At 33.2% G+C, this 26,933-nt stretch overlaps 2 protein-coding genes across 6 annotated transcripts; one reads left to right on the top strand and one right to left on the bottom strand.

Moving 5' to 3' along the window:
- The first annotated feature begins 966 nt into the window (after positions 1-966).
- Positions 967-5,049, top strand: LOC129294522 (amino acid permease 3). Of its 3 annotated transcripts, none has more exons than XM_054932949.1 (7): positions 967-1,092; positions 2,798-2,943; positions 3,045-3,278; positions 3,371-3,464; positions 3,558-3,772; positions 3,885-4,042; positions 4,139-5,049. In XM_054932949.1, the coding sequence occupies exons 2-7, from the start codon at positions 2,832-2,834 to the stop codon at positions 4,793-4,795; spliced, it is 1,470 nt and encodes a 489-aa protein (XP_054788924.1). In that variant the 5' UTR covers positions 967-1,092; positions 2,798-2,831; the 3' UTR covers positions 4,796-5,049. The 3 variants fall into 3 exon arrangements, with proteins under 3 accessions (XP_054788924.1, XP_054788923.1, XP_054788922.1); XM_054932948.1 differs by having other exon boundaries at positions 987-1,092; positions 1,676-2,943; XM_054932947.1 differs by lacking the exon at positions 967-1,092 and having other exon boundaries at positions 1,125-2,943.
- A 4,801-nt stretch (positions 5,050-9,850) lies between these two features.
- Positions 9,851-15,416, bottom strand: LOC129294459 (auxilin-related protein 2). Of its 3 annotated transcripts, none has more exons than XM_054932852.1 (10): positions 15,173-15,412; positions 14,274-14,917; positions 13,322-13,548; positions 12,978-13,228; positions 12,740-12,875; positions 12,563-12,657; positions 12,203-12,268; positions 11,894-11,983; positions 10,821-10,997; positions 9,851-10,269 (listed from the first exon to the last, which is right to left on the bottom strand). In XM_054932852.1, the coding sequence occupies exons 2-10, from the start codon at positions 14,915-14,917 to the stop codon at positions 10,231-10,233; spliced, it is 1,725 nt and encodes a 574-aa protein (XP_054788827.1). In that variant the 5' UTR covers positions 15,173-15,412; the 3' UTR covers positions 9,851-10,230. The 3 variants fall into 3 exon arrangements, with proteins under 3 accessions (XP_054788827.1, XP_054788826.1, XP_054788828.1); XM_054932851.1 differs by having other exon boundaries at positions 14,274-15,046; positions 15,173-15,411; XM_054932853.1 differs by lacking the exon at positions 9,851-10,269 and having other exon boundaries at positions 10,860-10,997; positions 11,824-11,983; positions 14,274-15,416.
- Positions 15,417-26,933: the final 11,517 nt, after the last annotated feature.

The raw sequence follows: 26,933 nt of genomic DNA, 5'->3' as shown, positions 1-26,933 counted from the left end.
CCCACTTATATATGAGATTGTTGGCTTCTTTAATAATGAGCTAGGTACCTAATTCACGTTTATGTCGCCCAACGTGAGCCTCGAGGATCGATTCCTGCAGCCTGAATACTTTTTCTTTTTTTTTCCCTGAATTAACAATAGTCGTGTCATATTATAAAATTTTTGTGAAACATGATTTATCTTTTTAGCATTGTATCTATTCTAATGCAAGTAATAGTAGATAGGGTCCAACTATATGTGAAGGCACTTCTCCCCGCTTTTTGGTTGTATATTCTGGGGGCAAATAAACAGTGAGAAACAATTTAACGTGAGAGGTTCCAGCTGAATATATATGATTGATGAAGAAATTTAATTAATTACGCAATATTAATTAGGTTTAATAAAAACTCCCAGCCGCTTCATAGCAATAATTGAATTTGGCAGGAAGGGCAGGGCACGTACGTACACGCCTGGTGCATCCAGCCAAAGCAACGGTAATTTTTGAAATAAGGACAGAAAGCCAGATCAGAAGTGGAGCCTGAGGCAAGCAAGAAATAGCCGCAATGTAATAGTAGAAATAACCGACGGGATGAATTACAGGAGATAAGAATAATTAAGATGCGACCCATAAGCGTAGTACTCATTGATCATATACACGCACACAAATTAAAGATTATATAGATGTATGTAATGTATATTCCCTGCAGGATCCCTACTATATATCTGAATATTAAATAATTAAATGATAGCATGGGCGGCATAAGATAATTATGGAGTGGTAAAAATATGGCGCATATTGGGAAAGATAAATTGAATGATGAAAATAAAATAGTGAAGGATACAAATACATGACAATGATGAAAGGAACCAGATGCGAGTAAGGGTGGAGGAGAAGAGCGGAGCATAATTAAGAGCATTTTGGATTCAAGGGTGCTCCTTTAAAGAGACGCATCATTCTAATATCTTAAATAACAATATGGCCTCTCCCCATTCTCTCTATATAATCCTTCTCCCCATTACTCCCCACACCACACGCAGCTATTCTAATTCCCCTCCCTCCTCTCTCCCGCTCCGCTGTCGTTTTGCTTCTTCAATTACATATTCATTTCAAAGGTACGTGTGATCGCCAATCTTGCATCTTTTCTCTCCTTTACTGTTGTTTATTTCCTGCACTCGATTGCATTCTATGGCCAATGCGTTCCATTTTCCATTCCCAAAGACAATTACAACTAATTTATTTCTTCAAATTTCCCATCTATTAATGGATGTCATTGTCTTCCGATAAATCCTAAATTTCTCACTCTCGCTTTATTTAATTAGGGGCATTTGAAAAATATATATTTAATAGTGCAAGAAACGTCCAGTGATTTGTGTACCACCAAAACACCCGAACAAGTATTTAACATTTGAAGATGGAGGCAACATATATATATATATATATATATATTAAGTGAGCTATGTCTTAAAGCTCATTTGAGTTAGTACACGCCTTCAAACTTAAACAGCACTCACAAATTACTAGCTAACAATATTCTTATATTGATAGTGAAATTTGAATCAATGAGATTGTGATTCAGATGCTCATCAAGTTGATCATTTTTTGTTGGATCAACAAAACAGTTTCTAATACAAAGGTACTTGTGTCCAAATAAATTTAATGCTCTAGATGTCTTGCAATATGACTTACTATATGCAGGATCATGAAATATTTCAAAAATAGATGGCCTGTAACTGTAATAAAGATGGGAGGGAGCATCTATTTATTCCCACTCTTAATTCTAGTGAGGCGAGCTGCATGCTCTAGCACAGACTACGAAATTGGCAACGTGTGGGAAACAGATTGAAAATTATTAAAAATACCTGTATTTAACTTTTTTGGTGTCATCATCCGATTTCATTAGATAGAAGCAAGTGAAAGATACCCCAAAATCAAAAAAAGTCAACTCAAATTAGTATTTTTAGGCTCAAAAAAAAAAAAAAAAAGAAGCAAAGGAGTTCAACTTATCCTCGACCTCTTCCGAGTCTTGCCTTCCGTTAGTTACTATGTAGTTTGCAGTGGGTGTATTATACTCCCTCCTACGTTTTAAATTATAAAATACTTTTAAAAAAATTTTCACCATTCAATAAAATTTCTTAAATATAATTAATAATTTTATTTTTTAAATAAAAATATAATTTTTTTAAAATATTTTTATTTAATATATTAAGAAAATGGAAATTAAACAAAATGAGGAGGATAATATTAAAAAAAATTTATTTAATAAAATTTTTTATTTTTAAAAAATATTTATATTTTAAAATAGAGGGATTACTAGTATTATATCATTTGTTTTGTATTAATTGCTTTGAAAAAAAATAAAACAAAACAAAAGAAAGCACACACGGATTGAGTGACAGGGGCTGGAGAAGAAACAGTGTTTGGAGGTAATTGCGTCACGTGGTGTCCTCGTTGCCTGTTGAAGCCCCGTTCGGTCCTCCTTCCTCTCTCCCCCACTCTTTATTTATACCCCATCTTCCCTCTTCATTGCATCACAATCACAATTCACAACACGCCTCTCGCTGCTCTCTCATCTCTCTTCCGTCGTATCCTCCCACCTCCACACCACCACTTTGTCCTCAACCCACGCTCTCTCCCTCTCCCTCTTCCTCTCTGCGATTCTGTGAGTACTGTTGGGACGTGTGTCTGTGTCCTTCTCCCTCTGAACCAGGTTGATTCAACTGTGGGACACTCACTCCTCCTTCTCTCTAACTCATCAATTCAAACTTCCTCTTCCCTCCTCTGCGTCTTTTTTCACGCTCCCGTCTTGCTCCCGCACAGCTAACGCCCGGGGTGCCTTCCTCCCGCCTCCAACATGGTCGAGAACGGCACCACCACCAACCGTCCACCATTTGAAGTCTCCATTGACGTGGCTCATCAGGGCGGCTCCAAGTGCTTCGACGACGATGGCCGCCTAAAACGAACTGGTAACTTCCCCGATTTCTTCCCCCAAAACCCCCTGCCTCCTTGTTCGCGTGCTCGCTTATTTTTCTCATTGGTTCATTATGTTTTGTGTTCGAGAAAACAGGGACCGTGTGGACCGCGAGTGCCCACATCATCACCGCCGTCATAGGCTCCGGCGTGCTGTCCCTGGCCTGGGCCATCGCTCAACTTGGATGGATTGCGGGTCCGGCCGTGATGATTCTCTTCTCTTTCGTCACTTACTACACCTCCACTCTCCTCGCCGTCTGCTATCGTTCCGGCGACCCTTTAACTGGCAAGAGAAACTACACTTACATGGACGCCGTTCGATCGAACCTCGGTATGTTCAGCTTCTTCTGCCTGACTCGATTTATTTAATGTGTTGGTCCGTGTGAAAATTTCCAGCTTAGTTGGGTGGTTGTGTGCGTTCAGGCGGCTTTAAGGTCAAGATTTGCGGGCTGGTTCAGTATGTGAACCTTTTCGGAGTCGCCATCGGATACACTATTGCAGCTTCCATAAGCATGATGTAAGTATGGAATTGTAGTTATGTTTGGGAGAGCAAGATGTTAATTATTATGCTCATCGGCTCTTTTGGATTATTTTTTTAAACACAAAACAGGGCAATCAAAAAGTCTAACTGCATTCACGAGACCGGGAGCAAAGACGAGTGCACGATGAATGGTGATGCGTACATGATTGCATTTGGGATCGCGGAGATTATCGTGTCTCAAATTCCAGACTTCGATCAACTGTGGTGGCTATCCATTGTAGCTGCTATCATGTCCTTCACTTACTCAACCATTGGGCTGGGCCTCGGTGTTGCTCAGACTATTGGTATGATTCAATTACCAGTCTGATTACTACTCATAAATTTTACTTTTTTCCCCTAGTATTTTTAATTCTATTGGGGATGATGATCTCAATTACACTGATCATCTGTTCACAGAAAACAAGAGAATTAGAGGAAGCCTAACAGGGATAAGCGTGGGTTCTGTCGTGGGCTCTCAAATGGTGACGGAGACACAGAAAGTCTGGAGGAGTTTCCAAGCTCTGGGTGACATAGCCTTCGCTTACTCTTACTCAATGATCCTCATAGAAATCCAGGTATATTCTGTTCACTGCACTTTCAAGATTCATACCTGTGAACTCATTTTTGATGACGGAGAGTATGAAACTAAAAGAAGCATGTGACAAAAACAGGACACGGTGAAATCCCCGCCAGCGGAATCAAAAACAATGAAGAAGGCCACTTTTATCAGTGTTACAGTGACGACACTTTTCTACATGCTATGTGGTTGCTTCGGCTATGCTGCATTTGGGGACTCAAGCCCAGGAAACCTCCTCACTGGTTTCGGCTTCTACAAACCATATTGGCTCCTAGACATAGCCAATGCTGCCATAGTTATCCACCTAGTCGGTGCTTACCAAGTTTACTGCCAACCTCTCTTCTCTTTCATTGAGAAAGCAGCATCAGATAGATTCCCAGAAAGCAATTTCATCAACAGAGATATTGAAGTTCCTATCCCTGGTCTCCGATCACCCTACCAACTCAACCTCTTCCGATTGGTCTGGAGGACCATTTTTGTGATCATAACCACTGTGATATCGATGCTTCTCCCATTCTTCGGTGGCGTTGTGGGGTTTCTCGGAGCTCTTGGGTTTTGGCCCCTCACCGTGTATTTCCCGGTGGAGATGTACATAAACCAGAAGAGAATACCAAAGTGGAGCACCAAATGGATCTGCCTCCAAATGCTTAGTGTTGCTTGCCTCGTCATTTCTTTAGCAGCTGCTGCCGGTTCTATTGCCGATATTGTCTCTGAACTTAAGACTTACAAGCCATTTGTGGTCACCTTATAAACGACACATACAGTGATGATCGCCACAGATAAGAATTTCAGACACGAGAGAGAGAGAGAGATTTCAATTCTTGTTCATGTGTTTATATGAAACCTAGGATGGTGATCTTAGTGTTCGTTACTTAGTAGCCTTTCTTAATCACCGATCCTCTTATTTGTATTTTCTTCTCTTTTTCTCTTTCAAGCGTCCTCTAGCTCTGTAACTCCGCTATGCAATCCGATGTAAAATGCAAGAAATGGAGCATTACCTCAAAATCTCTTGCTCGCGTTTAAAATTTTCCTTCCAGTTGGTCGGTAACTTGATCACTTAACACGACTCTTATTATTGCTTCTTAAAATCCAATATGAAAAAAAAAACAGATTCAAATACTCTAAAATGGGTATTGGTAAATTTCAATAAAGTTTTTTTTTGAAGTATTTTTAATCATTTTATTATTTTTATAAAATGTACAATTTTCTTACAAAGTAAAGTTTTACATAAATTCATCAATGTTAAATTTAGAGGGTTTAAATACATTAAAAACGAGATTAATTAGACCCGTTGGTCTAGCTAATTGTAACATAAAAATGCAGACTGAAGTCAAGTGTGAATGAATTTTTCGCCAAATTCTTTTTGCAGATTCCAACTTGACAGTGTATAAATATGTACGGTTTTACATTAATAACGCACGTCAAGATATATACGACATATATCCACTATTGGTGGATATCAATAATTTCATTTTCTCAAAGCACTGCTTTTGAAGAAGGATTCAAACGGTAGATTAAAAAATTAAAGCGTCGAAGCTTAAAAAATTAAAAGAGCTAGCATAGTCCTGTGCAGCATCCTGCGATTTACTTATTTTGCATTGACAGGCATTCCCGAAAGAATAGAGGAGTTGAGAAAAGGACTCGAATTTTCCAGAAGCACATCGTAACCCTTCCCCCGCCCCCCCAACCCTTTTCTATTAAAAGAAAATAACACAATATATTCCATTAGGTGAATGATTGGTCAGGAAGATGGGCCAAGCCGCCAAGGAGAAGTTGGTTGATATGCAAGCACCAGTGTAGTTGACATTTGCATTTGATTATCAAAGGAAACTAATAAATGGCCAATATAATCAAGCACAGGTAAACGAAGACGCAACTACTTAGTTAATTCAATAGATAGAATCTCATTGCCCGCAAGAATGGAGCGTTCAGGAAAGCAAAACACTTGTAAGAAAGAAGAGAAGAAGAGAGAAAATGGCATCTTTATAAGATATACATCGAGAAAAGAATGAAAAGTGGTGCCTTCATATGCACCACTGAAAGTGCACATGTATGAAACACACATCATAATGAAATTGTAATTCGAAGACGGAGGGAATCGTATTCAATCTGGACCATCCATTGCACGCCGCATACCCAATCTCACTCACCTCCATCCAAACTTGAAAGCGATGCCTCACTGTTGCAGCCATATGTCTTACATGCTTAGGGTCACCTGCCCCTCTGCATACACAATAAGATAATATCTGAGAGAGTACTGAGTGGGGGTGGTGCTGATCTTGATCACCTTTTTATCCATGCAAGAGGATCCAACGTGCAAGAGGGCCGTTTTGATCTTGATTTCCAAAAGCAAGAAAAGAGCCAAGCAGGATATGGTGCTGTTGGTGGACCATTTTGGTCATTAGATATGTAAGTAATAACTAGGATGGATCAAGAGTCATGTGAAGTGGCACAGATTGAAAGTGATTCATATATGTACAACATGATAGGAAGGAACCCAGCATGTGGAGAGAGCCCTTTCTTTATTATATTTGAAAACAACAGCTTTGCTTTGTTGATCTTCGGTGATTTCCTAGTTGAGCTCTCCTCTCTTGGAGTTCATATTTGTAAAGGAATCTTCCTCTATGCAACCGGAGAAAGTCCCATGGGAATCCTCTTTCCATTATATTAAGTTAATGCCTTGTCCCTTTAGAGGGTTGACCTCTTAATGCCCATGGAAAGGAAATATACCTATTAGGCTATTACTATTAGTGACAAGTTCTCGCTTTCCCACAGCTTCTTCATTGGTGCATTAGAGGGAAAGAGGAAAAGAAATGGAATTTGGCCTTTTAAGATCACTAATTGGTAATTAATATAAAATTTGTTTGAAACAACCAGCAAGCTAGGAGTTACAGAAAGCCCTTGAAAGGGATAAAAAGAGGCTACACACACACACAAATGGTGGGGTGGCTACCGCCGGAAAGTCTGCCTGAGAAGTGGTGGGGCCTGACACTCAAGAATTCTGGAGTGCTGATTTTTCTACTCGCAGTGCTTCGCATGTTATTCTCTTTTTGACTATGAGGATTGTTAGTGGGTAAGTGGGCGATAGATAACTGAGTGGGACTATATGGGAAGTTTCTGAGCTCCATACTTGTTGGCTTTCAAGTGTGACTGCTTTATCTTTATGACCAATAAAGCCATTAATTATTGGTAATGGAGGATTAAACAAGAATCTCCAAACACCAAGGGAAAGCCCAGATTCATTGGCCGCTTTAATTTACAGCAGAATCCACTTTATATGCGCAAATGATGATTTCCAGCTAATACAATAGGCCGGAAATGACTATTTTATGGTACTCCCAGGGTCGGACTTCTGCTCTATTCCTCCTTCTTCATTGTGTCCCCCCCCCCGGGTCCCACTTATATGTATGTATATATGTCAATATCACAGCAAAATGTAGAACGAAGTGATAATTCATCATTGTATGATGAAAAATATCTTTTATTTTCACTTTAATATAAGATGATGATGGAATCGTGAATATCTCGTACATTTTTATCCAAATTTTATTTCCAGAACACTCGGAACAAAAATAATTTCAAGTAATGTTTGGATTTGAATTTTAAATTTTAAATATATATATATATATATATATTTAAATTTTTTATTTCTGTAGCATAACAAATTTCAAATAAAAAGAAAATGAAAATGGGAGGAGAGTGAGAAGGGAGTCATTTTGAACTTTTAAATAGCTAAGATGTATAGAAGTTTTGAAATTACAATATATATATATATATATAACATTTAAAATTTTTTAAAAATTCAAATAATAGATTTGGTGCAGTTTCAAATACCAATAGACCCAAACTCACTGTCAACACATTTGCCCAAATAAAACCACTCCTTGGCATACATCTCACCTAGACACACTCCTCCATAGTTCAGATCCCCTCCACCCCACCTTCCTTTCCCTTCTATCCATGCTTGTCTAGATCAATGGTTGAAATTTAATATCTGTAAAAATGATTTTTTTTTTCAATTTTCCCTCTATTGTAATTCTAATATAATTTTGATTTTAATAATTTATATGTATTTTTTATTTATTATAATTTAGTATTTGAATAATAATTTTATAAAATATTAAATTTTAACAACCCAAATATAATATAATAATCCCCACGACGTGAATAGGAAGGAATGCGCAGAGAATTTCTTGTAGTTGAGATGCTCCCCCTAATGAAAGTGGGCAGGAACTATTTTCAATTTAAATATTTATAAATTCATCAAATATTAAAAATAAAATGCATCAATTTTTTTTTAACTTCTAGCTCGTCCTTTTTATTATTGCATATTCAATGCCTAACAGCTCGAGAAGGTTGCAGATCATTTGGAGTGAAAGGAAAAAGAGAAAGAAAAAGAAAATGACCCTAAGGCCCTAGAAAATGTTTCTGAGGCTCTTTTAAAATTTGTCGCTGTTGCAATTTTGCCCCTCCGCCCCTTTTTTGCGTCTGGAGTTGGATCTGTCGATTTTCGCTTTTTTGTTTTTAGTGGGAACCTTTTGCAATTATTTATTTGAATATTTGTGGCAAATAGGCCAACATTGACACGCATTGACGAGGGGTCCACATAATCTTACACTTTAATTTTTCACTTGGGTCTCATGGCCCAAAGTAGCCAAGTGGTCCATATCTCTGACATCAATTATTTTTGCCAAGGCCCTGTCACTGTTAATTTCCCTATAAATTTATAAATATTTAATTTAATTCTTATCTCTACATTTTAAATGATACTATCATTATATTATTTTTGCATTTAAAAAATATATTCAGACAAATAAAACTAAAAGTTAAAAAATAAAGGATATATGATGTAACGTATGTTAATCATGAGAACTAAAATGAGTGCCAGATTATGAAAGCATATATAACATTTGAACAAAGTTGTAGAATCGAACAAAATAATTTATCTTTAACCATGCAAAACTTGACAAAATTTCACAGCACTGTGGCTAAAAGAGTAAACAAAGCCTTCATGGAAAGCCAAATAAATAACTAAATAATAGGAAAACTGAAAGACCCAAAAGAATTGAACTTCTCCGACATGATTTAAATCGTCTAGCATGCAAAATAATGAACAGCATTTTTTTGGGTGTTTTTTTTGGGAGAGTTGATCTGAGTGGTAAGCGACTCTGTTTCGCTTAAAGCAAAGTCTCGAGTCCGAACCTTGTGTATGCAGAAAATTCCTGCTAGAAGACTCATCCACCATGCCAGGTGCGCGACACAGGTCGGATCCGGATGTAATCGAGACAAAGCTTCGGTGAACCAGATGGGCTACCCAAAAAAAAAAATGCAGGTGGACACAGAAAGAGAAAGGTCTGGATTGAACTGCAGCCCACTTGAGAATAAGCATCTCTAAGATGAAGGATATAGATGGGAGAAAACAGACTGAAATGACGAGATATGGAATTCTAGTTGAAATTTGTTTTTCCAATTCCCATGCAATAAGCTTTAAACTCCCCAGTCGTATGGCACAATTGGAGGACTTTTATCGTAAAATCCACAATTTCCAGAGTCTCAAGTACCAACCATCTGCGAAAGCTAATGAAATGAGCAACTGTAGCTGTCAAACAATAACGGTGGATATATTTCCTGCCAACTAATTTCGATGCACGATCACACCCTCAATTTCGCAATAATTTAAGAGGGCTAATCAATCTAAATATGGTTCTCTATCAACATATAACCTGCTTAGCTTTTCAATAATGGATAGAAGAAAAACCACTTGCAATAAAATAACCAATCGAGGAATCATAATCACACAAATCACTACTTCAAAGCAAAAATCAATTGAAGAATTTCTATTGTTTCATCATATCAAGAGAAATATCATGACAATAGCTACAACTTGCAATCGAATGAATTCTCCCCTTTCCCACTATATATGTGTATGTATGTATGTATGTATCATGTATTTCTTTACGTCTGATAAGCTCTTGTTTACATGACGTAGGGGACTGGTTTAAATTTACAAAGAATCCTCAATCAACATTACTCTGCGTGACGATTTTCTCAGCCAACCGATGCCAAGAAATATTTATCCCAACAGTATAATAATCTATCAGCTGGCAGGTGAGTTAGTGCCAAGAAAGAAAAGGGGCTTGTCCTGGATAGGTATATTAATTCCCAAGAACAATTCAGCCAGGAGATCTAAGAAAGCTCTTCTGCATTGAACTTGTTCCAAGCTTCCTGTTTCGTAATCAGAGAAGTAAGAAATACAATAAAGGCAATAACCATAAATATGACACTCCAATATTAAATAATAAAAAAGAAATGTTGAAACAGTTTTTTTTTTTTTTTTTAATAGATTGAAGATTCAGGAGTCTGCTTGGATAACCACAGGACGTGCCCGATCTTCAATTGATGTCCAACAAACTCCAAACCATCATATATCGTTAACTAAAGTAATGTCCAGTTAATTTCTACAGCAGTAAAAAGGTAGAATATATTGGCCTGGGCTACACCAGTTTAGGGGAACGGATGAGATTAGTTCACTTCTGGCTCAAGACTCTTAAGGGCATTAGTAGCTATAAAATATATATATATATATATATATATAAGTGTGTTTAGATATGAAAGTGAACAATGCTAGCGACAGAAGCTAGGTAGATTTTCTAGTAAAACATCTAACATATCAGAAAACATAAATAGAATAGTGACATTTAACTTTATTTGGGGACAGGTAGAATAAATAAAGGACTCCTAAGCAAATTAAATTATTTCTTATTTATATAACATACCTTAAGGATGTCAAAAACCTTCTCTGCAATATATTTCTGTTCAAGACTAGCACCTTTTTGTTGAACTTTATCTGGGTGAACGCATAGTGTTGCTTTTCTATAAACTTTTTTGACAGAAGCAGAAGTAATAACATCTGTCAGAGACACCGGCTGCCAACCACATTCAGGCCAGAGCACCTGCTTATAAATTCAAGAGACAGTTATCACAGGAAACAATCATTTATCATGTCAAAATACAGCAACGAGATCTCCTTCAGTATTTGCAACTGCTAAACAGGCTTTTGAAGGTAAAAATATATGGAAGTAACGTTGTTTAGAAGCATCATAGTTTAGTTATTTATATAGTGCAGTCTTTTTCTGGGCTGAAATTCATATGGTGCAGTCTAGATTATCTTCCTCTACATCTAAAGCCCAATCATTTACCATCAGTGGACAAGCTAACACAAGAATGTCTCAACAGACTTTGGAAACAACTGAGGAGAGCATCAGCAAATCACAAAAATCATACACTATCTCAAGTTTCCTTGTAGAAGGATAAATGTATCTTTCTTGTCAAATAGTTATTCAACAATTAATCAGATCCGTTCATCCCTTCCTAAAAGATACTTCTGACTAGATTTTAATGCCATGAAATAGACGCATCTTATTCAATATATTTTATTTGGCCTGCCATTAATTTCACAAGTTACATACAATTTAAATATAAATTAAAGAGAAACAGAACATTCAATTTGCTCATCTATTCAATATACCCAACATGTAATCTACTGTTCCTTTGCATTTGTATCTTTTTCTATTCTGGAAGGAAATTTATCATCCTGCCTCACAATTCCTGGTGACCACTTTTCTGAAATCCAAGCCTTAAATAAATGAGTATACAAAAAGTCTGATGGATCCACATCCACTAAGCCATCACAGTCAAACCACCTGATGCCTCTATTTCCTTTTTTCATACCATGATAATCTGATTTCTTACAACAGCCGCTAAGAAAGCAAATCATACCACATTAAAAAGTACACATCTTCCCAAAGCACAGCAAAGATTTTACAAGCATGATAGCAAGAGAACACACATATTGCAATGTTGACAGCAAAGCCCGCATATTGCCTTCTTTCCCCGCAGTCCATTGCTTTATTTCAGCATCCAGAGTTCCAGCGATTCTCTGCCAAATTAAAATCAAATTCTACACTAAGAAAATGCAACAAAAATACCGGAATAAGAAAAACATAAGAATGAAAGGCATAACAAACCACCCACAAAATATGTCATGGAACCATACTGTTCAGATAATCTAGCAATTACAGAATCAATATCTGGAAAATGATACAATAATATCCCTTGGAAAAAAAATCTCTGTGAGTAAAACACCATAGAAACTTACACGCCTCTCTTCTTGCTCCATTGTGGTTTGTAGGTTCCGCTGCTTCATATCAGCCACTGCCTTTGCCTGAAAATATGACAACTAACTGAACAATAAATCACCCTAGCAAAAACCTTTTAAAGAAAAGCCTGTTCTTTTATGATGCTAAGTTTTAATGTCCGGTATATAGTTTGAAGTACGAAATACAGAGATGTCATGTGCTCCAGGTCCACAATTACAAAGATATTCTAGGCCAAAAATGGTCAAATGCACTTGTGCAAATATCTTATGCTGAGTCTCTAGTCTCTGCAAGACCAAATAATAAACAAGGCTAGGAAACAGGTAAAAAAACATAATTTTTGTAAAGATAATATTACACACCGCTCGCTCTTGTGTCCTTTGATGACGTCCCAGTCTTGCTTTTCGTCTTTCCTCGTTGTCCCCATCAACTTCGTCAAATTTGGATGATAAGGAGGCTTTTGCAACCAAAAGGAACAGATCAATATGCTGTGAAGTAAGATAGTCAATAGAAACTGATACACTCAAACAATAACTTACAATCAAACATCAGTGCAAGATCATCAAACGATGTTGACAACGAAGATTTCTTCATACTGGCTGTGGATCCCGATGGCACTCTTTGAGGCACTTCAGGTCTCCTTTTGTTTTGCATCCGGGCATCAAATGTTTGATCCTAAACAATGCATCAATTAAAAAATGAAAATAAAAAACTGGACTGAATATGATCTGCCAGTGTTGCCGAAACATTTAAACTCGTTATTTTAAAAGCTATTACCAATGTCGTGGCCCTTGACTTTGGTGCACTGCTTGATCGAGAACCCGTGCTGAAAAATGATTCAAGATCATCCACGGTTTTCATTTGATCCACTTTTGCAGAATCAGGAGCTGCTTTACTTTTGTTTGTCTTAGCCACTGACTTTTGTTTAATTTCACGAGCATGAATATGGGCTCTAGAACTATTCTGCACCTGGCCCATGGCAAATTTCTCAAGTTCATCTATTGATGATGATACAACTGAGCCGTTAACTGCATCATAAAAAATTATGGGAACTACTTATTGAAGTCAATGATTAGAGCCTACAACTGTTCATGGATCTTAACTTGAGCATTTAGAACAACCTTTATTTATATTTAAACCATTAGTAGGTTTTGGTGGAGGTCTCAATGATGGGGTATTGGAGCTGCCTCTTGTGCCTCCGTAATTATTTAACTTCCCCATCTGTTCTAGTGGGTCTGCGAATGATCTTGAAGACTCACTTGTTGAGGTTGTTTCAAATACCAAAAACGGGTCATCATGTGAAGTTATCGTCTGCTTCCTAGGCCTACTCACCTCGGTAGGTGCTTTACTGAAAAACCAAATAAGCATTAACGCAGTGTGATTAATCGGATGGTGACAGCCACAAATGGAAAAGTTTAGGGAAAATGCACATCTTCATTTGTAATTCATGTAATAAACAATTTAAATCACTTGCAGATGGAAAAGACATGTTATGTAATCAAAGCACACACACTATGTTATGTTTCCCTGCAAGATTATTATCAAAGCTGCATTTCTGCCGCATATATAATACATCCTTGACACATCTATCTTTCCAGGAGAGAAATGATCTTTTGGCATTTATTTTTCACACCTCTCAAATTTGCTGAGAAAACGATATTATGCTTGTAACTTGCGAAAAAATGTCACAGTTGTCAAATTTGTACAATTTGCTAGTTCCCGTGCTATTGCATGCCATTATTAGCTAGAAGTCAATATAAAAAATATTAAAAAAGGTGCTGCATTTACACCTCAAAACTTGGTGCGACAGAATAATTATGATTAATGAGAACGGAAAAAATTGTGCTAATCACCAGGGACCGCTACGCCAGGGGACATTCGTACCCCATGAAAAAATAGGAAGGTCTGGACTCCATGTTCTTATATCTTATCATATTCTCCAAAAAAATTATAGCACTAAAAATTTCCTTCAAAAAATATAATTATTCGAAGCTAAATTGTAAAAATTATTCACTTGTGATGTTATTATTAGAAAATCACACGCGAATAGAAGAATGAATAAGCGTACTATACCTATTGTTTGTAATACTGCTCCCACCAAATCCAGGTATCAAGTCATCAAACGCAGGTACCGGCTTGGCGAGCGACCCTTTCTTGTTAGAAATTTTGGATTTTGATTGCAGCGAACAAATTTTATCTAGTAAATCGACGATAGGAACATTCTGCTTGGTTGGCGAAGGAAATGCCGGAAGGCCGGGGTCAATTTTGGCAGGAATCGAGCTCTTAAGTTCAGGTATTCCACCAAATATCTCATCAACATAACTATTCGATGCTGAAGGCGTTGACACCGGATTATTCGACCCCATGAAAATTGGATCATAATCAGATGAATCGCCATCACCAGCATTCGATTGAGAGGCGGGTTTGTTTGGAACAGCAATCTCATCACCGAGACTCCCCCAATTCTGGGTTTTCTTATTGCCAATAGATCCAAAAGCTAAATTATGATCGTCGAGAAAAGAACCATAATCAAAAGAGGGATGTTGAGGAGATCTTGATCCATATTGGGCAGATTTGGAGTGTAGACTTGGATTGATGCCGAAATTTCCTGTTTGCGAGCCACCGCAATTTGTGGTTTGTTTCGCTGATGCCATAGGAGCCGATTTTCCTTGTGGCTTCAACCCATAACTTGCAGTTAACACACCAAACTGATCCATCTATGAGGAAAACCACATTCAACAGCTGGGAATCGATTAAACAAACACTAGGAAGAATATCAAAGGAAAAAGACGTTTGCTTGGCCAAAGAACAGCTGAATTTCTCCAGCTAGAACGTTCAGATGGTAACTTCAAGAAAAAAAAAATTAAAAAAAAAGGTCATGTATTTATATGGAAATCAGTAATGTGAGGCTCGGGATCCGAAAAACTTCAGCGAAGATGAGAGAAAGAAAGAGGGGGAAACGAAGTTCGTACAGTGACTAGGTTTTTTTCTCCCAGCTTCCTCAGATGGCGAAGCCGAATTGGCGGGAAGCCCGTGATAAAAAAGGAGAGAGCAGGCAAATTTTCCGGGATTATTGGAGGGGGAGAGGAGGAAATCCGATCAGCGGAGCTTCTATATTTCGCCCGCTCTGCCCTCCCGTTTTTCTGCAAAGTGTAAAGCCTAAATTCCCATGCCAGCAATTGATGCTTCTTCAACAACTAAAGAATAAAGTGACGGTGGACCTTGTCAATAAAATAACACGGAGAGAGAAATAGAGACGATGGTCGTGCGAACCTTACGCGTTGATCCGATAAATCAATGCGATATTTATTTTAATGTGTATATAGTATTTTAAATTATTTATTAAATAATTTTTTATTCAGAAAAAGAAATTATAATAAGTAATTCCTTCCAATTCTATTTATAAATTATTTTTATTAAATTTATTAATATCAATACAATAACAATACAAAAATTAATTATAAATAAAATTTTAAAACTAGCTTTTAAAATAAAAATACAAAGCGTATAATCAATTAATATGATATTATTTTTTAATATCTTTCTCTCCTATTTTAAGATCTTTATAATAAAAAAGAAAAAAAATTGATAATAAATAAAACAAAATTTTGGAAGATGAGCCAAAATGAATAAAGAGCGTTGGAGTTATAAAAGTAAAGGTATTTTAAAAATTTAGTCTTAAGATATAGACTCACCATCAGTTAAAGATTTATATTAAAGATAAAATTCAACTTTTAAAATGCGTTTAATAAAGCTGATCGGAAGGGGTATACTGGTATAGGAAGAACAGGTAATATAAAATAATAAAACACTTCAAATTCAGAATTTATAAAATCGATAAAAATTATCTAAATTTAGTGACATTATCCCGTCATGTCATTTCATTTGTTAATCATTTAACCACCAGAGGGCTAATTACAGCTTTATACGAAAATGAATCATTGAGTCTTTCCCTCCTGCAAGCCGGACATCCTGATTAAAAAAAGCCCTGAATATGAATATACATAGCCTCTACCCTTCAGTCGATAGTCTATTTTCTGTTTAAAAAAATAATTAAATATTTTTAATTAAACTTTACTCTTGAAAAAAATAAAATAAATAATTATTTTTAACTGATATTATCTTTTTATATTTTTTTTATTTAATAAAATATTTTATTTTAAAATGAATATAAATAATTTATTTATTATAATCACTCAAAAAAGAGTATATGACAGTCCCTAAAAAAGAGTATATTAATTAACTTTTTACAGTGAGTATATATATATATATATTTCATCCTCCCCACATCTTTTACATGTTTTAAGAAAATTTATTATATTATATTATTTTTTTAAAAAAATAATGAAGTTAATTATTTAACTAAAAAATATTACAATTTTGTTTGCAATATAGAGATACCTTATAAATTAAAAAATTAAATATAATTTTGTGTAAAGTTAAAAAAAATCCAAATTTTTGTTTATATTTTTATATTGAAATTGATGGTTATTATCATCATTATTTATCTATTGATTATTAAAAAATTCAAAATATCTAGATACTTTTTATTTTGTCAGCCTAAGTGTTTCTTTTTCTCTTCGAAGAAAACGATTTCTTGCACTATGCTGAAAATGTTTTGAGCTCGTATGAAAACCCAATTCAATAAATGTCGAAAGCCAATGTTAATTGATAGGAAACATATAACTTTCAATTTTTACACTTGATATGTGATTTGTTATTAATCTTTATATTTTATTTTTAGTGTTTTAAGTTCTTATAGTGTGCTCCATCTTCACTTTAAATCCTCATTGTAACATCTTAATTTAAATTTTAATAGTTAATTTGGGTTAATAGAAATTTTGAAAAATATTTAGAGGTAAGCAAATTAGTAGAAAATAATTATTAAATCTAACTTAAGATATAATTCTAAATTAAATTTTTTTAAAAAAAATAAATTAATTAATTAATTAAAAAATATATTATTAAACTATTATTATTATTATAAAAAAAAGAAAAAGGTATGAATAAAAAAAAGGGAGAAAAAGAAGTGAACTTTCGTGCTCTCCGATGCAATGGTTATGTTTATATAATAATAATAATAAAAAGAGAAAGAAAAGAGAGGAAAGAGGAAACAATAAAAAAAAAGTTGTGGGACCCACATTTATTTTTTAAAAAAGCCACCGTTCTGTTCTCATTTTCCTTCATTTCCTTCCTCTTTCGTGTGCGATCAGAGAGAGCGTCTGTGAGCGTGTGTCGCCGGTGCGAGAGATCTGAATTTTTAAGGTAAGAGTTTTTAATAGGATATTTAGGGTGTGATTTCAAGCTTTTCAAGATCAAGTATGTATTCTAAAAAAATTTTTTAGTGATCCTTCCTCTTTGGTTTCTGAGTTTGTGGTGGTAAAAAATTTAGGATTTGGAAGAGGGATGAATTTATGTTGAATAAATATAGTTTTTGAGGTTGTTAGTAGTATAATAAATGTTCTAGAGTATAAATTTATTGATAATCTTTAAATTTGTGGCTTATGGATCAAATTATAAATTAGATCTGAAAATATATGTTGATTTATTGAGGTTTAGATGATTATTTGGGATGAGAAATGAATTATTATGGCTATAGGATTATAATTCTAAACTAAAAACTCAATTTTTAATTTTTAAATATTTTAGTTGCGAATTTATAAAATAAAAAGAAAATTTTGATAATAGAAATTAGTTTAAAATTTAATTTTTAGATTATTAATGTTTATTGATGAGTAAAAGAGGAGTTAAAAATTTTTCTTAATAGTATTAACTCTAAATTTGTATAAAGATTGAGATTAGAAATTATGTCATATTTTTTAATTCTATTATTAGAATTATTTTATTAGTTTCAATAATTGAAACTAATATTTATAAATAATATGTTATTTGTAGATTGTGTTGTTGGTGAAAATTGTGGTAGGAGAGAAATTTATAAGGAATAATTTATTAAAAAAGCCACGAGGTAACCATACTTTTAATTTGTGATTAGTGTTACTTCATGTTAATTGGGTAATTATTGAGAAAATTATGAATTTTGTAATATTGTATAATTGTACAATATTATTATGAATTTATTTGATTATTGTGGGAGGTGTTGGGAGACTTGCTATTGTTGTTATATTTATATGCCACATGATACGCCCTTGTTGGAGCTCAATAGGTGGCTTGTAAGGGCTCGGGCTAATCTACCTTTGGCCGGGTAATTTAGCACCGAGTGAGGGCTACAGCTCGAGGTTAATTGAGGGATATAAGGATGGTTGTTTGTGTGTATTGTAATATTTCTTATATTTTGTTGGAATTATATTATTTTTTATTCCCACTTAGTAAGCACACACTTAACTATTTGTACATACAATCATAAATTGGTATTGGTTACTGGAACTTTTGAGTCTCATTATGTGGTTAACAATTTTCAGGAGAAGAGCCACGAGTGACACGTGGAGGAGTCCCAGAGGCTTAGTGGCATAGATCCACTATCTCTTTTGGGTATTTAATTTATGATTTATAATGTGTTATATTACTGATATTATGGCTTTTTGTTTATTGACAATTATATGAATATATAAATATAATTATGCCTTTCAAACTATTTATATTTTTGGTACACTTTAGATGACAGTAATTTTAATATTTGATTTACTTTGGATTTGTTAAAATGGCATGATTATGATGCCAAATAACTGGCTTGTTTTGAAAGTTAACTAAATTATTTATTTTACTTATTGGGAGTATAAGGATGGACAAATGTGATTTAGCCTAATGGCATGTGGGAGGTAAAAATTTATCTGAAATGTTGTATTGTGCAAATTTAAGCCAATTATAAAATATTTTTATATTGAATTTATTGATATAAAAATGTGTTGGATGGCTATAACCCAACTATGGTTGAGTTAAATTATTTAAAAAAAAAATTGGTGTGTTACAAATATACTTGACTCAATGGTACCAGGTTCAGCCTCAACTTTGTTATGTAAGAGAGGTTGGAGGATCGAATCTGGGGAGGCTCTCCGCAAGGGGAATAATCCTGCACACTACTGCGGGGAAGCTTCTGTCTCCTGATGCTCATCGTAAGGGGTGGGGTCGCCCTTGTTATGGGGCCTGGGGGGAGAGTGTTCAGCACCGCAAAAGACCTCGGAGAGGCGGGGTGCGCGGAGGGCTGTTACAGTAAAAACATTGAGGAAGGTGCTATTATACAGGGAGCTTAATGGTAAGGAAGCAAGGTGACCACTATTAATATATGACTATACATGCTTCATAATTTTTTAAGTGTATTTGTTTGCTTGGCAGTAAAAGTGTTAAGAAAAGTATGTTTTTATTGTTTAGAAAATATTCACCGAGTAGGATGATTATTGCATGTGTAAATAATGTATTTTGTTTGGATGTGACTTGTATTTGGATGTGTGTGCGTGTGCGCGCACGCGCGTGAACTATTTAGCTGTGTTTTTGTCTGGTTGCTTTGAAGCATAAGGTTGTTTGGAGAGGATGTTTTGTCTGGAGTAGACTCCTACCACGTGGTAAGCCCTTATTTAACTCAATAAGTAGCTCTTTAGCTTGGACCAACTTACATTTGGTCAGATAATTTTGTTTTAAGCATGCAGTTATGAGGGACACAGGGTGTTGTCATACTAAAATATCATTTGTTTGGTTTTTATTTGAATATCCATTATTTGGAAATCACTCTGTACCTCTCACTTAGCAATCGCATGATAGGTTGCATTACATGCATATTTGCATATTAATTTTGGATACTGAACCTTTTAAGTCCTACTCCTCATGGATAATGTTTTCATGAGGAATGGTTCAACCAAGGAAGCACCAAAAGCTTACTTTGGTATGAGTTGACACCAATTAGCCTATTCGGCCCTTTTTAGTCTAGTATATGTATGCTTGCCAGCTTTAGGGCATTATTTTGAAAATTGTGAGCATGTGACTCGTATTTGATATAACATGTAATTAATTGCCACAAGGTTATTTTTGTGACATTTGTAACTTCTAATTTATACTCTTGGGTGCCAGGTTTTAAAGTGAAAGACATCATGATTTTGTCCACATTATTGCAATTCTTATATGCAGTAGCCCAGTTATAAGATTTTCCATACGCGCGTGTCTTGTAATAAGGGGATATCATTGGTTGGTGTACGTTTAAGTTGGTCAAGTGTCCCATGCTGTGATTTGAAATTTTAGTGTTGGTTTTGAAATGTGGTTGGTATTTGAAAATAATGGTTTGAGTTTGTATGGATAAAATTCTTGTATGGAGGACTTTTGATACCAAACGAGAGCCAATATTTGAATTTCAAAATAAGCTTTGAGTGGACACTAAAATTACTTAAATTGGGATTGTGTGCCAAAAATTATGTACATCAAAAGTCTTAATTTTTGACAGTTACACAATGTATTAATATAGTAATGTGCGCCGCAATACACTTTACAAAGAAAATAACATCTTCTTTGTGCTATATGCTGACACGTGACATCCATCCTGTGACATATGGCCCAATTTTTTTTAGAAATACCTTGTTTCAAAAATTTACTTATAAAATGGACCATTTGAACCCTTTTATAATTTAGTTTTGGACAAATTAACCCATGAGAACCACGCTTCGCCCTTTATTCATTTGCGAAATGTTTATCAATAATTTACTACTTGTTTTTAATGGGATCATTAGATACACTTTATTATAAACTTTCCTTAAATTATCATGATAGAGCTATTTTGCTTGGGTTGATTCTCTCTACTAGGATAGATTCTTTTCTACCGCGGTAATCTAATAACAAAATGTTTTAATGTAAGAAAGACTATTTCTACCATGGCATTTTTTATGAAAATATCCCTCTTCCTCCTCTACTGTTCCTTTTAATTTCTTCACCACATCACAAACACATGTGATTCAAATGTTCTATGAAGAGGTCAAAGAGAATCTGAGACTGATCAAATGTGGCAGAAGGGAAGCAGAAGGTTTTCAAGTGCGACAAGAGTAGCCTCACCAAGTTTTGCTCTAATGGTTCAATTTCACTAGCCTCCACGTGATTATTCTCTTATGGAGGTATTGCATCACAGGTGGGTAAAAAAAAAAAAAGGGTGACGTGGATGCTGCCTAAAATGCTACCCGAGCGTGATTAAGTCAGTTAACAATTAAATGTCTAGATTTATTAATTCAAAATGACATTGTGCCATTTTTTAAATGTCAAGTATCGTGCCTTTAAATATTTTAACATATCAATTACATTTCGCCAAATATTTCATGAATGGATTGGCACTCTTAACTCTTTAAAAAATTGTCCTGAGAGAAAAGAGGTGGGACTACCACTCTGTCTCTGGTTAAGATGTTTAGTTTGCTGCAGTAGAGATTTTTTGTTTCAAGTGAAAGAAATTCATTTTCTTGTTAATGTATCTTGAATCTTATGAAAAAATCACATTAACATAACTACTTTCAATGAAAATTTACACTTTTGATTTTGATCAAATAATATTGAATATCATGTAACTGTATTAAAAAAAAATTGTCCATTGGCTATGTGATCCATCATCCACGTGCGATGATTGAGCTAATCAAACCCTCCCTAATGCTCCCTTGGGAGGAAGAGGATTTTATTCTTTTTTTGTAAAGGGCGAAAGAAAAAAAAGGGAGGGGGGAGGAAAGAAATCAGAGACTAAAATTGAAGAACAACAGAAGAAATCAGAGACTGAAATTGAAGAACAACAGAAGCAAGGGAGACAATTTTCCTCTTCACGTGCCAGGACAATGAAACTATAAACGTCTAGTTAACGAAATTCTGGCAATCTCCTCAATGGGAGAATAAATTTCACGCATTCTCTACCATACTTTGTGTAAGTATTATTTGAGAACTTCATCCTTTAACAAATACATAACATTCAAATACTATGCTTATTCTTTCATTATTATTTTTGTTTTATTCTGACATAAAAAACTCCCTGCATTACAGAGATTATTAAAATAAATATACACAATTCAAAAAATAAAGCAAAGCAAACTGCAATTGTAAAATTATAATAACTTCAGATGTTTTAAATTTAACGAGTCATTTTTTCGGAAAAAGGCAGTTAAGTCTTTTTTTGGGTGAAAAAAGGTAATTAAATCTTAGTTGTCAAAATTTAATCTATTTCGAATAGCCTAACAAGATAAGGGAGAAAAAAATACAGAGATACTAGGTTGATTACTCCTTTCCAGCTTCGATTTAACTTACTAGTCTGTTTAGGATTACAAAAGTTACTTTTAAATAGTTTACATATTTTATAAAGAGAGATTTCGCAGCCATTTGTTTCATTCTATTTTATAAAAAAATCAGTTAATTTTTTAAAAATTTATTTTGTGAGATTTTATTATGCTTGTTTAAAATTTTGAAAATATTCAAAATTCAAAAAAAGGAAGATTTTTAATTATTTAAAGAAGTTATAGGGTCCATTTGTTCAAGATTAAAAAAATAAATAATTTTTAAGTAGTTTAAAGATTTTATAAAAAAAGGTAAAGGTCCCATTTGTTTAGGATTAAAAAAAATAATCCTTCTATTAAAAAATATGACGTATTTTTAACTAAATTTTACTTTAATAAAGTAGTTATCTACTTTTAAACTAATCCTATCTTTTTATATTTACCTATACTAAATACCATACAATAAATATAAAGTCATTTATCAATAGGAATACTTTTAAAAAAGTAATTATTACACCTCAAAAAACTAAAAATGCCTTACATTTTTTAACATTCAATTCTTAAAAAAATACCTTATATTTTTGGATGGAGGAAGTAATTTTTAGATACTTTAGAGATTTATAAAAAGAGATTTAGTGCCCATTTGTTTAAGATTAAACATAAGTGATTTTTTGATAGTTTAGATATTTGGGTTAATGAGAAAAAGGATCTTGAACTATTGTTAAAAAAATCACCTTGGACCTTGAATTTTTAAAATATACAAAATAAATTTTAAAATTTTAAATTTATAATAAAATAAACTTTAACCGTTAATTTTTTTAACATCATTACTATCCACTTAGGTACTGTAACAGTCAAGGTAAAATTTGTTAAAAAATAAACTCTAAACAATACTTGTATGGACAATAACACTATAAAAAATTTAACGGTTAGAATTTATTTTATTATGAATTTAAAAATTTAAGATTTATTTTACATATTTTAAGAGTTAAAGGTCTAGAGAAATTTTTAAGTAAGAGTTTAAGATCTTATTTACTCATTAAATCTAGATATTTTATAGAAAGAGATTTATTGTGCAGTGTTTATAAAAAATAAACATTATTTTATGTTTGATTACAGTGATAAAAAATAATTATTACTTAGTTATTTTTAAATTTTATGCTATCATCCTTGATTTTTGTTTTTGTAAAAATAATTTATCATTATATTATTTTAAAAATTTATAATATTTTTACATATTTTACCTCTTTAAAACACTCTTTGTCATTTACAGCATTATATTATTTTTAGAAGTTACCAAAGTATCTTCTTAAAGTAATCAAGAATTTTTTTTCAAATTCTAATTATTTTTAAAAGTTTAAACAAATATAATAAAAACTCACATAAAACAAATGAGCTCAAACTTTATAGAGATTTTATAAAAAAAATAGACATTATTTTATATTTAGTTACAATAATAATAAAATAATTATTAGTTAGTAATTGTATTTTATGATATTTTTACATATCTCGCATCTTTAAAATATTATCTCTTTTTTACTGCATTAGATTATTTTTAGAAGCTACTCAAAGTGTGAGTAGCTTCTCAAAATAATAAAAAAAATTATTTTTTTAAATTCTGATTATTCACAAAAGTTAAAACAAACATAATAAAAACTTATCAAATAGATTGTTTTTCCAAAAAATGAGTGATTTTTCATGAAATAAATTAAAATAAATGGGCCATAATGCGATATATGAGAAAGAGAAAGTATTTTAAAGAAATAAAATATACAAAGATATCATACAATTTTAAAATAATATAATAATAAATTATTTATCATAAAACAAGAATCAAGTAGATATTATAAAATTTAAAAATAAATATCTAATAATTACTACCAAATATAAAAAAATATTTATTTTTTATAAAATCTCTATAAGATAAAAATTTTTTATAAAATTTTTAAATTATTTAAAAATTACTTATTTTTTAATGTTAAACAAATAAGCTTTGTAAAAATTTTATAAAAAAATATATATTATTTTATGTTTAGTTATAATTATTAAAAAAGTGATTATTAGATATTTATTTTTAAAATTATAATATCTTCTTTGATTTTTTATAAAAATAATTTGTTTTTTAATTATTTTAAAATTTTATGATATTTTTGTATATCCTACCCTTTTAAAATATTATCTCTCATCTGCCTTTTCACGAGTAACTTCAAAAATTTAAACAACCATTATAAAAATTTACAAAATAAATTTTGGAAAAATTATTTTGCCAATGCATATATTTTTCCTTCGTTTTTAATTAGACACCTGCGCTTTTGTTTTGTCCTTTTCACACACTCCTTTGTCTCTCCTCAATAAGCTCCGATAGCCGTTACAGATTGAAAAAATGGTTTAGAGCTGAATGGACTAGAAGACCCCAATTAATCTAAAACATTGAGGTAACATTGAAGACGCACACGATATTTCAAGCTCATTTTTTACTCCATTGAACCTCGACTTCGATCATTCTATAATCTATACTATAGCATTTTCCATCACAGAACGTCCAAGCGTCTTATTAAAACTCAGAGACGAACATTTAGGATTATTGAACGATGGAATGCAGCAGTACACCGAAACCTAACGTTGTAGTTTTTTACAGAAGGAGTCGTGTCACATAACAAGAAGCAGCAAAGAAGTTATAAGGAACAGACAAGCAATGAGAGAGAAGACTTTTTTAAAAAAAAAGTCGAATGAACGAAGTGCACGCATGAGAGTGAATCCCGACTTAATTGAAGCCCAGCAACGTAATTGAAGACAAATGCTCATTGCATGTATGATAAGATTAGTTTGTCGAAGTTTGCCTATGATGCATCCTTAAACCAAAAACACTAAGAGATGAAGCTGACCCATTCAAATCGATGGGGATTGCTGCACTTTTTGGTGAACAGAGATCACCCGATCGCATTTAGGTTGTTGGAGAATGAACGAAAATAGATTCAAATTAATCGCATGACAATCATCGCTTTGCAAAATTCCTAATCGTCCTAATCCACAATTTATCGGTCAATCGAAGATTGAAGCCTTGTTTTCTGCTGTAGAAGCATTATCGCATGGAGATCTTTCTTCCCCCTTTTCGAATTTAACGTCCGTTATCTCCCGTTTGCCCTTCAATGCACCTTCTAATTTGTAGGGGCCAATAGAACTAGCCAGCAGAAGTTAAAGGAGTGAATAAAATGCAAAAAAAAAAAAAAAAATGGTCTAGGTACCTAACTAAAAATCAGTGAAAAGTATAAGTACCAGAAAATTGGTTTTTTCCCATAATTTTTTTAAATAAGTATTTTTTTTTATAAAATAAGTTGAAAGAAGCTGCCCCTAATTTATTCACTTTTTTTTTACCGCCGGGTGCAAGGATGAAAATGAAAAACGGAAATAAAATGGCAGCAAAAATTACATCAGTTGAACAGCGTCCAGTTATATTTTTCATTTCCTCAACTAAGTTGTCAGCCACTCCTCATCGTAGAAACTGGTGTACTTCGACCGACAACTTTTGTTAATTGTTGACCGAGAATCCCCCCAACAAACATTTCGGCCAGATCAGTAACACCTGCAAATTGTTTTTTTAGTTTCTTACTTCCTCCACTCTCATCTATGACACACGTTTTAGGAATATTTATTTAATTTTATTTATAAATTACAGTGTAGTTTTTTAAGAAATTTTTAAAAAGATGTTTTTAAAATTATTTTTGAAAAAAATAATATAAAATTTCTTTTTAGATTTATTATAAAAAATTATATTTAAAATTTTACATATTTTTATTTTTTATATTTTTTACATTAATATCGATAAAGTTAATAAAAATAATTTATAAAAAAATTGGATAAATACATTTTAAAAGATTTGAATACATTTTCTTCAAAAAAACTGTTTTTTTTCCCCAATCTGTTAAAGTTGTTGGCAAAAAGATGCATTTAAATTGTTTACTTGCAAAGTCAAAGATGACCTCTAAGTAAAAAAAAAAAAAAAAGGATTACTTTCTAGATATACCCACGCTTTGAATAATTTAGAGAACATACGGGTTCAAACTTTGAAACCGCGAGGAGATTAAACAAAACAAAAAATCTAAAGGGAAACTAGACAAGTGCAAATACTTTGACTGATGAGAATGGTCTCCAAGCGGCATTGAGAAAACTACAAAAGAGAAAGGCCTGCGTAAGTTCCGGACTTGAGAGTCCATATTATATACTCCTCCTGTTGATGTTATAAAGCTTGATGTATCATTATCATCTCTATCTAAATTTATCAAGTACAACATTTAAATTTTTTTAATTAAATAGAAATATAATCTAAAGTTTATTTATATAAAAAATTTAAAATTTATTTTATTTTTAGATAAAGTTAATTAATTTAATCATCCTTTCAATGAATAGTTAGAGGACACATATATTAAATATAATTTTTTTTCTCTCAACGCTCCTGTTCAACTAACGTGCCCCAGCGTCGATGTCACAGCATGCCGGGGTTGACTGAAGAGATTAAGTATTTATAAAGGCTCACTTGGCCTAACACGAGCGTTTCTCT

This window comes from Prosopis cineraria, unplaced genomic scaffold (genome assembly GCF_029017545.1).
Source record: "Prosopis cineraria cultivar Desert tree isolate PC_DT_omini unplaced genomic scaffold, ASM2901754v1 PC15, whole genome shotgun sequence".
Lineage (NCBI taxonomy): Eukaryota > Viridiplantae > Streptophyta > Magnoliopsida > Fabales > Fabaceae > Prosopis > Prosopis cineraria.
Note: the sequence above shows the minus strand (reverse complement) of the source record. Positions and strands in the feature narration are given on the sequence as shown.

Excerpts from the sequence above, each read along its gene's own strand:
- LOC129294522 (XM_054932949.1), top strand. The coding sequence starts at position 2,832 with ATGGTCGAGAACGGCACCACCACCAACCGTCCACCATTTGAAGTCTCC. Across the intron at positions 3,465-3,557 it reads GCAGCTTCCATAAGCATGAT|GGCAATCAAAAAGTCTAACT; the intron begins GTAAGTATGGAA and ends AACACAAAACAG. Across the intron at positions 4,043-4,138 it reads TGATCCTCATAGAAATCCAG|GACACGGTGAAATCCCCGCC; the intron begins GTATATTCTGTT and ends TGACAAAAACAG.
- LOC129294459 (XM_054932852.1), bottom strand. The coding sequence starts at position 14,917 with ATGGATCAGTTTGGTGTGTTAACTGCAAGTTATGGGTTGAAGCCACAA. Across the intron at positions 12,876-12,977 it reads AGTCAAGGGCCACGACATTG|GATCAAACATTTGATGCCCG; the intron begins GTAATAGCTTTT and ends TGCATTGTTTAG. Across the intron at positions 10,998-11,893 it reads TGCTGTCAACATTGCAATAT|GTGCTCTGGCCTGAATGTGG; the intron begins GTGTGTTCTCTT and ends ATTTATAAGCAG.